The sequence below is a fragment of the Aythya fuligula genome, chromosome 1, assembly GCF_009819795.1.
Source record: "Aythya fuligula isolate bAytFul2 chromosome 1, bAytFul2.pri, whole genome shotgun sequence".
Lineage (NCBI taxonomy): Eukaryota > Metazoa > Chordata > Aves > Anseriformes > Anatidae > Aythya > Aythya fuligula.
Window position 1 is genome coordinate 59,209,112 of NC_045559.1, and position 13,447 is coordinate 59,222,558.

The 13,447-nt window shown below is 35.4% G+C and overlaps 1 protein-coding gene across 2 annotated transcripts in view; it reads left to right on the plus strand.

Moving 5' to 3' along the window:
* GNPTAB (N-acetylglucosamine-1-phosphate transferase subunits alpha and beta) overlaps positions 1 to 13,447 on the plus strand; it is a 42,785-nt gene that overhangs the window by 22,656 nt on the left and 6,682 nt on the right. For both annotated transcript variants that reach the window (XM_032201799.1, XM_032201807.1), the window contains exons 9-17: positions 258 to 437; positions 1,472 to 1,642; positions 3,292 to 3,415; positions 5,712 to 5,915; positions 7,338 to 8,464; positions 9,440 to 9,639; positions 9,900 to 10,119; positions 11,152 to 11,265; positions 13,021 to 13,106. In XM_032201799.1, the coding sequence (XP_032057690.1) occupies positions 258 to 437; positions 1,472 to 1,642; positions 3,292 to 3,415; positions 5,712 to 5,915; positions 7,338 to 8,464; positions 9,440 to 9,639; positions 9,900 to 10,119; positions 11,152 to 11,265; positions 13,021 to 13,106 (2,426 nt within the window). The remainder of the gene's footprint in view (positions 1 to 257; positions 438 to 1,471; positions 1,643 to 3,291; positions 3,416 to 5,711; positions 5,916 to 7,337; positions 8,465 to 9,439; positions 9,640 to 9,899; positions 10,120 to 11,151; positions 11,266 to 13,020; positions 13,107 to 13,447) is intronic.

Sequence of the window (13,447 nt, forward strand, 5' to 3'; positions counted from 1 at the left end):
GTCTTGCACTGTGGTCAGCAGATGACCTAATGATACCTTGTGGTGAGCCATTGGTGTCAGAAGAATATATTGTTCACTTTGATAATTTAATAAAACATGATCCTTTAGAGGAATAATGGCACTTGATCAATGCATCTTTTATATTTGAATGCCTAAGTCTCAAAATACTTATGACCACTATGTTAAAGGACACTCTTGTTACCTAGTTGGATCAGAACTTGAATAGTTTATTTAAATCTAAAGGATTTTTTTTATAGTCCAAACAGGATGAAGATATTTCTGCCAGCCGTTTTGAAGATAATGAAGAACTGAGATATTCGTTACGATCAATAGAGAGGCATGCTCCTTGGGTGCGACATATTTTCATTGTCACTAATGGGCAGATTCCTTCCTGGCTTAACCTGGATAATCCCCGGATAACTATAGTAACCCATCAGGTAAAAGCAAAAAAACAAACATGAAAACAAGGAGACACCACCAACAAAAAGCAAAACAAAACCAAGGGGGATGGGGGGGGAGAAGAGCAACAAATCCAAACAACACCAACCAACAACAACAGCAAAAAATCACAAAAGTACTGCTAATAATGATTCTGTTTGTTCTGAAACCCAGCTATCCCCTTTCAGCTAAAAGCTGCATTTATTAGGAAGGAAGAAGTGACCGCATCTCCCCTCTCTCATTCATTGTTTTGTTAAGCCCCAATCTGTCTTTTTTGTATTTCAGTTTGGCTAAGCCAATAACAAAACAGATAAGATAGATCAAGCCTCAACGCAGTCATTTTTCCAAATAACAAGGCTTCAGCTAATGTATACCCGTGTCTAATTTCCTTATAAAGTCTATTTATAAAAAACCTAGAGGCAATACAAATCTATAAACATTGTCTCAGGACCAGTGCTAATCTAATAAGCTTCTGTTAGGACAGGATAGACTACAATTACTAGAACTAAGAAGATGGCTTAAAAAAAAGTAGATATGCATTCTAAAAAGCTTATTTAAAAGAGAAAGGGAATCCCTCAAGTTTCCTGAAAAAAAAAAAAAAAAAAAAAAAAAAGCAGTAGCTTCTTATTATAAATTCAGGAGTAATTTTGGTATCTGAGCATGACATAGGAGCCCTGAGCAGCCTAAGTGGTAATAAGATACTAATTCAACTTCTGTTGCTGTCTGCTTGCTTAGTTACTTGAAAGAAATGGAAGAATGCTGTTTGAATGTTGGAACAGGTTCAACTTCTTGAAATTTTGTGCGGCCTGTACTGCACAAGTAGTATAAATATATCTACACTGGGCCTGATCCAGTACATAGTGAAATAAATAGGAGTTTGTGTCTTTACATTGAGCCAGGTGCAGTTTTTTATTTAAGCAACAGAATTGAAAATGGTGTTATGTTGGAAAAGGAAATATTTGAAAGGAAAAATAAAAAAAAGAAAATACATTAGCAAAGAAGAAGAACTTCACTGTCTCTTCTTATTTTTTAGGAAATATTTCAGAATGTGAGTCACTTGCCTACCTTCAGTTCACCAGCTATTGAAAGCCACATTCATCGTATCAGTGGCCTCTCTCAGAAGTTTATCTATCTCAATGATGATGTTATGTTTGGGAAAGATGTTTGGCCTGATGATTTTTACAGTCACTCTAAAGGTCAAAAGGTAAGCTCTTAGGTAAGGATTTTTAACTAGAAGTAGATTTAAAACTTCTCTGTGTTAATATCATGAAAACTGAATAAATGCTACTTTGAAAGAGGGAGCGAGTGAAAGAAATTTACCTTCCTTCCCCTTTTTACCTCTAAAGGATCATTATTCTTCACTAGACAATTGTTCACAAAGATTCAGGGTGGGGAGGACTTTCTTTTTTTTGTATTTGTGCTGTGTGGATGTTTGGAATTGCCTTTCTTGGTGTTCTCTCCCAGGTTTTGGAGGGTCTAATGGTCCTCTGTCAGGCTTCATGCTTTACTTTATCAATGTCATTCCTGAATTCCTCCACTTTGAGCACTGGGAAGACTGATTCGGTGTTTGGAAGCTATCAGTCTTTCCTCCTTTGTAAATCCTTTTTGTTTTGTGAGGCATGTTTTGTTCAAAACAGAATTGATTCTTTCATGGGAACACTGAGAACTCATGATGCTCAAACCGGTTTAATATTAAAATTTACTATTAACCATCTCTATTCCAGACACCCACAGTATCTTTGCCAAATCTTTATATAATTGTTCACTGAAAGATACTGCTTTTCATGAACACAAAGTGATTTAGTCTTTCAACTGACCTATTATCATCACTGGGGTTAAATGAGGAAAGCAGGCTGAGGAAATGTTAGCAATAGCCATGCATAAAGAATTTTGTTACCAGCAGAGTTTTCATCAATGAGCTTGATCTATATTAGTAACATGGAGGGAAACACTTAAGACTTACATATTGCTTTAATACAAATAATAACTAGAAGGGGACACCAGATGTTAGAGACCACTGAATTAAATGCTTCATACAGGCAGATATGTACACACCTGCACACACACACAGAAGAGCTGTACAAAATAAGCTTAAGCTACTGTAAAATTACTAACTTTTAGTACATGAGAACATTGGGAGTCTTTAAGAAAGTAAGCACATAATTGCACAATCCTGTTATTGCGCTTTTATTGCTCTTCAGTTGTTGCTCTGAGTTATGAGAATGAAGCGAACTTAGATTAAATGTTTGTGATAAACCTGATCAGTGCTTCGGTAGCAAAAGTACTACTAAAATTTTCAGATGTCTAGAGGAAAATGTGTTTTTTTTATTGTTTTCCCAGTTACAATACATTCATATGCATTTTTTATATTGGCAATTCTTAGTATTATTTAAGTCATAGAGGATTAGATGCTTCAGGGATTATGTTCAACATGTGCTGCTTATCTCATGATGGGTTAGTGATGAAGAAAGATTTTGAGTCAGGAGAACAAGTGAGCTGCGGGGTATTTTAGATTCGAAGTTTCTCCCTCCTTATCAGATTAAAAAAATAAAAATACTAATTTTCATTTGAATAGGGTTTGCAGAAGTGAATTTGGGAAGTCCTACTTTCTATTTCTGGCTATTGCTGTCTTGCTGTATAGCCTTGCGAATTCATTTAACTTCTGAGACTTGTTATCCCTTTCAAAGAGAGGGAAATTATTTATTTTGTAGGTGACAAGGTTTAAATGCTGTTTGTAAAACACTGAAGGCACTATGCATAGGAAGGCATTATTTTAAGTCTCTGTATTCAAAGAAACAAGCTCAGTTGACTTCTATTTGTCAGTCCTTGACTCAGACTGTAATGTTGTTCCAGGTTTACTTGACTTGGCCTGTGCCAAACTGTGCTGAGGGATGTCCTGGTTCATGGATTAAAGATGGTTACTGTGATAAAGCGTGTAATAACTCAGCTTGTGATTGGGATGGAGGTGATTGCATTGGTAAGACAACAATGTTAAATTTAGACAAAAATGAACTGACTTGTTTCTTATTATAATTCTGTAATTTATAATTCTCCTATAACTACAAAATTTGCCTTCATTAATGGCGGGGGGGGGGAAGAATTCATCTTACATATTAAAAAAATTATTTCCTTCAAGCTGTAAATTTCCATGGGAAATGACAGCAAATAGTAGGGCACAATAAAATCTTCTTTTGGGTACCAAATTTGACTACATGACAGGAAAACTTCTGAACCTCAAAGTCCAAATAATATCACACTTCCAGGAGAACTCCAGTCCTTTTATTCTTGAACTAAATCATCTGTCATTCAGATAACAAAACAAGTAAAGAGATATAGGTGGAACAACTAAGAAATATTACTGGAATAACGGTATCTGAGGTAATTAGTATTGCATGGCAAAATTTCTGTGGATGTGATGGTAGTGTCTTGTACAGTGGTACAGGTCTGATGTCTCCTTTCACTTGCCACTTTTTAAGTACTCCTTGCTTCATATTAAAGTTAGATTTTAAGCTGAATTTGCATTTAAATGTCTGACCAGAGAAGTTGCTGGAAAGTTTATTTGCAAGGCTTTATACTACTTGTTAATTTTCCAAGCTCTGCCCCACTTTCCCTTCATGGAGGAGGCTGTCTGTATATGCTCTGCTCCTAGATTTCACTTGCTCAAACATACTTTAAATAGATTTTGTGTCTCTTCTAATTCTAGTCTGTGTTCCACTTCTTTTCCATCTTTTGATCTATTTTCATGTCTTGTAACTCCTTAATGCCAATACTCGGTAACTTTGCTTACATGTTTCCTCTCTACCTCTCGTTTTTTAAATTTCAGTTGGCCACATACAAATGTCTGCCTTGTAGGTGCACTAGTTTTAGGAGAATGTATAGCTGTGGTTGAAATGCCTGTTCACCAGACCTTGCCATGGAAGGGAAATGTGTGGCTGTTACAAGGTTCAGGGCTGTCTCCTTCCTTGCTTTTTATCCTTGAACAATAGTTCTTGTAAAGGAAGTGTGAAGTGGGAACAAATAAGCTTCTGCAAACCAGAAATAGCCTGCATTTGGGCACACTTCATTTCCTGAGAAGGGAGTTTTTTTAGGGTTTTATCCAGAAATGAATGAAGAAGATTAGAAGATGGACTGTATTCTTAAAACAATGTATGCTATATGAGGATTCTTAAATCTCAGTGTCATTTTTTTCCGCATATTTCTGGTCTAAGAACCACCTATTGGGGGGGGGGGGGGGACACGACACACTTCTAATAAAAGGCTATTTTTCATGTGCATTCAAAGCAATGAAGATATGAAAATATTTTTATTGCTGCCAAGACTTGTGCTCACTGAGGATCTATTACTTTTCTGAAGAACACCTGCATTGTTCTCTTATCTTCCAGAGATTTCAGTTACTCTGCCCAATTGTTGCCTTATTATTGGTGCTACCTTTGCATGCCCCTTCCGGTGAGAAGGAACTGATGTTATGATTTCAATGAAAATGAAGGGAAATAGATATAAGCAAGACAATTTCCATTTGCCTGTAGAAACAAGTATTGATGGCACACAAGATAGGAAGAGTCAACCATGTTGTCTTAGTGTCAGATGCAAAACTGAATTTATGAATGCAACAAAGACCACACTAGTGGCAAAATGGGCAGCCCTACCAACCCTATCACATGTTTCCACCACCTTGCTTGCATAGTTATTCTTTCAATGTGGGCATTTTGGAGAGGTTTGGGTTACTTTTAAGCTAGATTTGATTTTCTGTATGCTGTATGGATGCTAATATTAGCAAATGGTTGCAGCATGCAGGGAAGGTGAGTGAACACTTCAGCGCAAGAGCAGTTAGAGCAGTCTAACCTCATAGCAAAGCTGCACCATTAGTTCCTCAATTGAATTTTCAGAACTGTAGGTTAGGAAAATGAAATGATGCTTCTGGATTAAGAAAGTGATGTACTGTTCTAGGGGGACTGTAAAGTCAGGAATGCAAGCAAGAGGAAAAGTAAATCATTTTTTTTTCCTACGTTGTTGAAGTTAAGATAAAATATGTTGCAGTTTTTGTTGCATTTTTAAGTCTGTTTGCAAAACTCTACAGTGAGATTTTGTATGTTATACATTTCACACTAGCTCTCGGGAGCTAGTTAGTTGCCTTGTTTTAATTTTACTGTTGGTAAATAAAGTTCTTGTGACTCTCAGACGAGCTTTAACACTGTGGCTTAAAATGTACCTTTCCTCAGAAATACAAATTTCAAATGACTGGTCACTTTTGTTTTTCTTTTCTCTCCCTTTAGGTAACAGCGGGGGTAGTCGCTATGTTGCTGGTGGTGGTGCAGTTGGAGGTATAGGAAATGGACCACCATGGCAATTTGGTGGAGGAATAAGTGGTGTTTCATACTGTAACCAAGGGTGTGCTAATTCCTGGCTAGCAGACAAATTCTGTGATCAGGCCTGCAACGTTCTCTCCTGTGGATTTGATGCTGGTGACTGTGGGCAAGGTATGTAATATGTATGGTTGATAAACATAATGTTAAATTTTTCTTGAATTGCCTTACCATTCTTGGTTGATCTTTATTCTCCAGTAGTGCTAAGAGCCCTGCAGTGCCATGAAAAATTGCTGCTAGCAGCTGAAGGAAAAAGACGGGCACTTCCTTTATTCACTGATCCAAACATAAATCATTTTTTGTGTGCTGCTTTAGTTAGTAAAATCTGTATTTGCCAAGCATGGGTGGAATGCTTGATGTTTTATGGAGCAGCAAGCATCAAAATCATTACCTAAGAGGCTTACGCTTTAAATGCAGAAATTACATTTCAGCTATGCAAACAGACTTGACCCAAATGAGAACAGCTAATTTGATGGTGCTCGTAGTGGTTATTAAATTAAAAGACCTCTGTGACATTGAGGGTGTATGTTCAAGTCTGGCTCTGTACTCTTGCCAAAGGCTACTTTTAGTCACCTGTGGGTTCTGCTGAGGAGCTTGAGTTACCTAAGCGTGTCTTCCTTGTGTGCTGCTGGCTACAGAGACTTTCATCCTGTAATTGTGCTAGCTCAGTGAAGCAACTGGGTTGAAGGTGGACATTTTAACCTCACTGCATTTAAAAAGGAGAGTCATTAAACTTTTTTTTTGTGCTAATATTAGAAGATTCCTAGTGCAGTCTAAAATACCTTTTTTTTTTTTTTTTTTTTTGAAGAAGGGAAGATGCAGAACTGCAAGAATTTTAGTGAAGAAAGTGTGAAAACTGTAGAGCAAAAAGTATAGAGGCATTGCAGGTAGAACAAGGAAAACAAGGAGAAATTGGAGGTTGAGATGTCAGAATTTTATTTGGATATGAAAGGCTAGCAGGAGTGAATGGAGTGATTGAGAGTTCTGTTTGGTGTGGATAAAGGAAAATAAATGGGATAATTTGGCCTGCTTGAAAAAGTAGAGACTTCCCTGCTTCTCGGGTCAAAATAGTGCATTGCTGGCAGTGAGGCTTTGTTCTCACAAGAGCTGACAGATCTGTCTTCTGCTGTGCGAATGAGAGGTTTTAGAAATTCCAAATCGAGATTCAATCTAGTAGTGAAATATAACTCCTGTAATGTGATTCTACTAAAGTGTGGCCAAAATGTAGTATGAACTTGTTACTTATGACACATAATTTTAAGTGAGGTGTGATAATAAGCAACTTAGGCTCTGTAGGTAGGAGTGATAAATTATAGCGTTTTTTTTTAGAATTATCATTGGAATCTATATCAGATTTATAATTCTGAGTATATCCTAATAATGGATTATTTAAGATAGGTGAGTAAGAAATTGGAAGCTACAGTAAGTGTTCTTTCACAAAGTAGTCTCACTGCAAAAATTGTGAATCTTGCTGGATGTATTACAATTTAAAAATACAGAAAAAATCTCACACTGAAAATTCATTTTTTTTCCCAGATCACTTTGAAGAGATGTACAAGGTGACACTTCAGCTTAATCAGACCTACTATGTTATTCCAAAAGGTGAATGTCTACCCTATTTCAGCTTCAGCGAAATAGCCAAGAAAGGAATTGAGGGTTCATATAGCGATAACCCAATTATTCGGCATGCTTCAGTTGCTAACAAATGGAAGACTATCCACCTCATAATGCACAGTGGCATGAATACAACTGTAATCTATTTTAATCTTACATTTCTAAATAAAAATGATGAAGAGTTCAAAATGCAGGTAGCTATTGAAGTTGATACTAGAGAGGAGCCAAAACTGAACGCAAGTTCCACGCAAAAATCCAACTCTGATTTTAAAACTCCAACTTCAATACCAGAAGCTGAAATGATATTTGAAGATATTCCTGAAGAAAAACGCTTTCCAAGAGTCAGGAGACGTCGAAATGAAACAGGAGGGAGTTTCCATGAAGAGATTGTAATACCATCAATAAATGTGTCTCTTCTTCCTGAAAACGTTAAGATAGCACTGCAGAACCTGGATTTAAAACTAGCAAATGGTGATATCACTCAGAAGGGATTTAACCTATCCAAGGCTGCTCTCTTGAGACCTTATCAGTTCTCAACTACAGTAAAGAAGATTGTAGGTCTAGAAAAGAATGATGTGCATTATAATTCACAAGATAAGAAAAATGAAACCATCTGGCAGAAGCCTCATGAAGATGTAAACAATAGCAAAACAGAAACAGCAATAAAAGCAAATGGGGAAGTTCCTTCAAGACTTACCAGAACAAAAAGGACTGATGTGGCAATGAATACAAATAAACCTATTTCCAAAATGAAGCCTAAATCCACCCAACCAGGCCAGAGAAATGGGATCCAGTCCATGGGAAATGAAAATGAACTTCAAGAAAAAGTATTGAATTCCCTCATATTAAGGGAAACACAGAAATCAAAAAATATTAGGAATTCTGAGGCTGGAGAAGATACAGAGGGAATGGAGGGCAGAAAAGGGCATGAACAGTTGGATACAAATGTAAGGGAGGGGTTAGTGGGAAGAAAGTTACAGTCTTATGCTGGAAGTTACCAAGGCTTTTTGCCATGGGAGAAAAAGAAGTATTTCCAAGACCTTCTTGATGTGAGTATCTTAACATCACTGCTTAGTGGAATAATTGCATCTTATTGCATGTTGTGGAATTCTGTTAATATTATTTGTAAATTTAGAATGTCTTGCCTTTGAAGTAAATGCTGAAATTTTTTGAAAACTCTTTTTGAGTTTTCACATAAAATCTAATCTGTTTGATTTGGGCCTCTCATAGCTAGGTGGTGAAACCTGAATAGACATTTCCATTCCCGTTCTACTGAGTGTTTTTGAAGTCACATTCCCTTCTTATTCAGTGTATGTTGATGCAGTGAAATTATTTACACATACAGTACTGCAAAAGAGATTAAATTTTGTTTTGGATGCATTTATACAAATGTGGATACACTTTATATAAATTGTAAAAATATTCTTACGTATAATGGTAAGTATTCAAGATCTAAAAGTTAAATTGAAAGGCTGCCAACAACACTGAATATCCAGACCATGTCAAGGAAACATGTAGAAAGCTTCTAGACAAAGCATTTTGGAGGACTTTTTGAAAACCTCTAGAAAAGAAGATAGAGACTATGCTTCAGTTGGTACAGCTGTTTTGCAGTACTCTAAATAGCAAAGGTACTATTACCTCTTTCTGTTTATCAAAGATTTCAGTTATCAAATGGGGATGAATAATCAGAAAAAAGAAAAAAAACAACAAGCAATATTATGAATATCTGATAGAAAACTGTTGAGTGTGTGAGGTGTCAGAAGAAAAATTATTAAGGAAGTTTTTTTTGTAGACCACTATTCTTCAGAGCATATAATTTTTAAGGATGAAGTTACCTTCCTTTTTTTTTCCTCTTATTTTTAAGGACACATCAAAGGTATATGAAGAAAAGTATTCAAAACTTCTCTTTACATTTTTTACCTATTTAAAAAAAGAGCTGGTACCTGCCTGAAATGTCAGTTTTCCTATGTATTTAATCTGCTTTTGATAATATGACCTTAATGTACGCTTGTCTTGCTGTTTAGGAAGAAGAGTCATTACTCAAAGAAATGTCATACTTTACTGATGGTAAACATCTTGGAAGGCAGCTGAAAGATACATTTGCTGATTCCCTTCGATATGTAAATAAGCTTTTAAACAGTAAATTTGGATTTACATCTCGGAAAGTCCCTGCTCATATGCCTCACATGATTGACCGCACTGTTATGCAAGAGCTACAGGATATGTGAGTATGTCTGTCTTTGAAATAATGTAAAACTGTAGGTAATTCTATATTTTTGTTAAAGCTTTGTTATAGCTATTTCCAATGTGTTGATGGCTACTCATTAAAATTATATTTTGAAAAGGGAAATAGGGAATTTATTACAACATGATAGTTGTGCTAAAGTAAGGAGGACCTTTAAAAATTTAGATGAGAATTTGTTTTCAGATAAGCAATGTTTTATTAGAAGCTGGAGTACTAATTTAATGTATGCTTTTATGTAGGTTTCCTGAGGAGTTTGACAAGACATCATTTCACAAAGTGCGGCACTCAGAAGATATGCAGTTTGCTTTTTCGTATTTCTACTATCTTATGAGTGCAGTCCAGCCACTGAACATCTCTCAGATCTTCGATGAGGTTGATACAGACCAGTCAGGCATTTTGTCTGACAGAGAGATTCGAACGTTGGCCACAAGAATCCATGAACTGCCATTAAGTTTGCAGGTACTTTCTTCAGCAATAACTTCTAGAGTGACTTTGGTTCTAAAGACCGCATCTGTTACATTAAAATGAATTAAATCTGTATTTATCTTTGCTTTAACATCTGTAACATCTGTCAATTCTTCAATTTTAGCTAGAGAATATAACATTGTGTTCTACTTCTTTATTGTTCTTATATGGACTCAACAATTAAGTTGAGTGCTAGCAGCATCAGAAAAATGGATCACTGGAATCTAATCTTAAGAAAGTAGTTGGTATGAATTTGTTAGAAAGATGTTCACTGGTAAAAGACACGGTGAAGAGTGGGATTCTGTTGTGCATACGCTTGTTCTTGCACATCGTAAAAGACTATCATTGACTGAAGAACTTGTTCCCTAAAGAAAGAAGTGAGAAAAAGGTCAGCAAAGAAGTGATACCAGTAAATACTATGACCATATACAAAGATTTACATTCCTGGCTTTCTAGGAACCTGATAAGCAGAGGATGTGGTTTTGGTAGGACTTGTGCTCTTAGAGACAGTTGGTAGAGAGGGAATTGTACCCTTTCTGCTTCACAGAAGAATCGGGGCTCAAACCAATAAAATCATATTCTTGAAATGGCACAAAAAATCACTAGCATAGCTGCAACACAGCTCTGTTTTCAGGTGTTCCTGTCCTGTACCTTAATCAGAAAATCTTCCTCTACTTTCAGTTATGTTTTTGTTTTTGTTTGATCTGGGATTTAGTTTATCACTTCTGGTCTGGGAATTCTGTACTCTCTTTACGTCATTGGTAAAGATGTGTTTTTAATATTCAAATGGAAATAACAAATCACGCTTTATGTGGTCTCAATTCAACCAAGCATTTCCTTCACTCTAAGTATATTGAGATTTCTACTGACTTTAACAGTTATTAAATTGAGGTGTGCTAAACAAATGTCTTCTTTTTTTACAGTAATATAGAAACTTCTTATGCATATAACATTAAGTATGTGAACCCTGGATTTTAGAACTACAGTAATGAGAAAACAAGAATCTTTTTCTTTCCTTCCTGGTAGGATTTGACGGGTCTAGAACAAATGCTAATAAATTGCTCAAAATCTCTTCCTGCCAACATCACTCGGATCCATGTTATTCCACCAACTCAGGAAGCATATTATGATCCCAATCTGGTAAGAAACATTGGTCCTAAAAGATGGATGATTTCTTTCCTGAACATGTATTTATTATGCTTGAAATGTTGGTTTGATTTCTAGAAGGAAAGTATTCACAAAAATTTCTACTTGTGTATACATGAAATAAGTGTATTAAATACGAAAATTCTATAAGCTATGTGCTAACTTTTAAAGTTATTAAAATTTTCTGTAGAGAAAAGCTGAGCTTTAAAATTTTATTATATATAAGATTTAAAAAGTCATACTTATTAAGAAAATTCACTAGCGTAAACCCAAAAGATAGTGTGCTCAATACCTCTCTAACTAGAACTTCTTGATAAATCTGCTTGAATGACATTCTGTGCGTTAAAATAAATATCATCGGAGGAATATCTTCAGTCAGTCTTCCTAATTGAAAGGCTTCTGGGTAATTCCTTTTAACTTTCAAAAATTGAAGGCTCAGGACTAGATGTTCATTAAGGATTTACGTCCTTAATTCCTATTTTGGTTGTTAAATTCTACTGAAATCTGTGGGAATTTAGGTATTAGTGTCAGATCTAAATATTCTAGATTCCTAAATTTCTTTTGCAAACAGAATTGAATTCCTGCATCAGTCTATGCTTCTGAAAAAATGTGTGCATGAACTTTCCTAAATCGATGACCCGATGTTTTATTGGTCAAAACCAATACTGTACCAAAGGGGAAGAAAAATAAAAAAATTGATCAGTACAGGTCATGAGCTGTTGGGTAGTAAGAGCATTGTCAATCCCCATCATGCAAACCAGAGTGCAGAGATCTACAATGTTAATGTAGGTAAATGTATATGGAGTGTTGACTATTGATATATGCTAAATTTATTGTTTTTTATTACACTGGACACCTATCTTGCCCCTAAGTCTACGTTTCAGCAAAACTCTATGTAAAATCATTCTGACAGTCTGATTTGAAAAAAATTAAAGTGTGGATTTTGAAATTTTGTAAAATCTGAGGACATTACATCCAGTACAACCTTACTTCATTTTACCTCTTTATGACTCTGAATTCAGCTACAAAATTCTCTGAAGTGAAAACTTTAAGGAGTATTAATAAAGGATGGTTGCTGTGAATTTGTTTTAGGACAGGGTTAAAAATAAGTCTCTGGGAACGATGTCAGATTAAATCTTCTTGTTGAGTTAATAAAATATTATTCATTTAAGCACTAATGTCTAATATACTAATTTTATCAGTTCAAATCAGTTCATATAGTCACAAAATTAGACCTCTGTGCTAAACACAAACACAATTTTTCTTCCTGTTGTCTGCAACAGACAAATTTATAGGACTGAATCTAGTACCATAGAAATATCCCTTGAGAACATGGATTTTTATTTCCCAGAATTGTTTCAACATAGGTTAATAATATAAATAAGGCTAATGTGTATCATCTGTTCTGTGGAGTATGCCTGGCATACTCCATGTTAGTGGTGACTTCCACCAGAAGAATGTTAAAACAGCTGTCAAATGAGCTACAATTTCTGAATATTGTATTGAGGATGAAATCTAGAAGTTGCAATACTTTTGCCAAAAAAGTGTATTTTTCATATATTTTTCATTATTGGTTTGTGTAAGTATTGTTTACGTCAAAAGATAATGAAGAAACAATATGTTTTACTCTCCTGGAATGAAAGCAATACACAGGTCTCCATAGCTGTGGTATAAATTTTCTACAGTGTATTCTGTTATAACAGATTCTATTCTTTATTAAATTATATTCTAAACAATGTTTTTTTCCAGCCTCCAGTAACTAAAAACCTAGTAACTAATTGCAAACCTGTGACTGACAGAATTCGTAAGGCATACAAGGACAAAAACAAATATAGGTATGTTACAGTCCTGTGAAAAGCAACTTTCATAGAACAATAGGAAGATTTGTGAATCTTTATTTTAAGGTACCGTCTAAGGTTTAACAGCGGAACTGAAGAAGCACACTGCTAACTATTCACGTCTCTTTCATTGTGTAAGATTGTGGGATTTTTTTTCCATAGCTTTAGTAGGCTAAAGATTTCCATGCTAAACCTTGGGCCAGATCCCAACTCTGTAGTACAACAGTAAGAAGCTGGACTATCTTTAGACAGCTATAACAACCTATAATAATAACTATATTAATCAAGTATATACATTTAGTGAGGGCAGTTAGAGCAGCATAGAAGGGTGGAAAAAG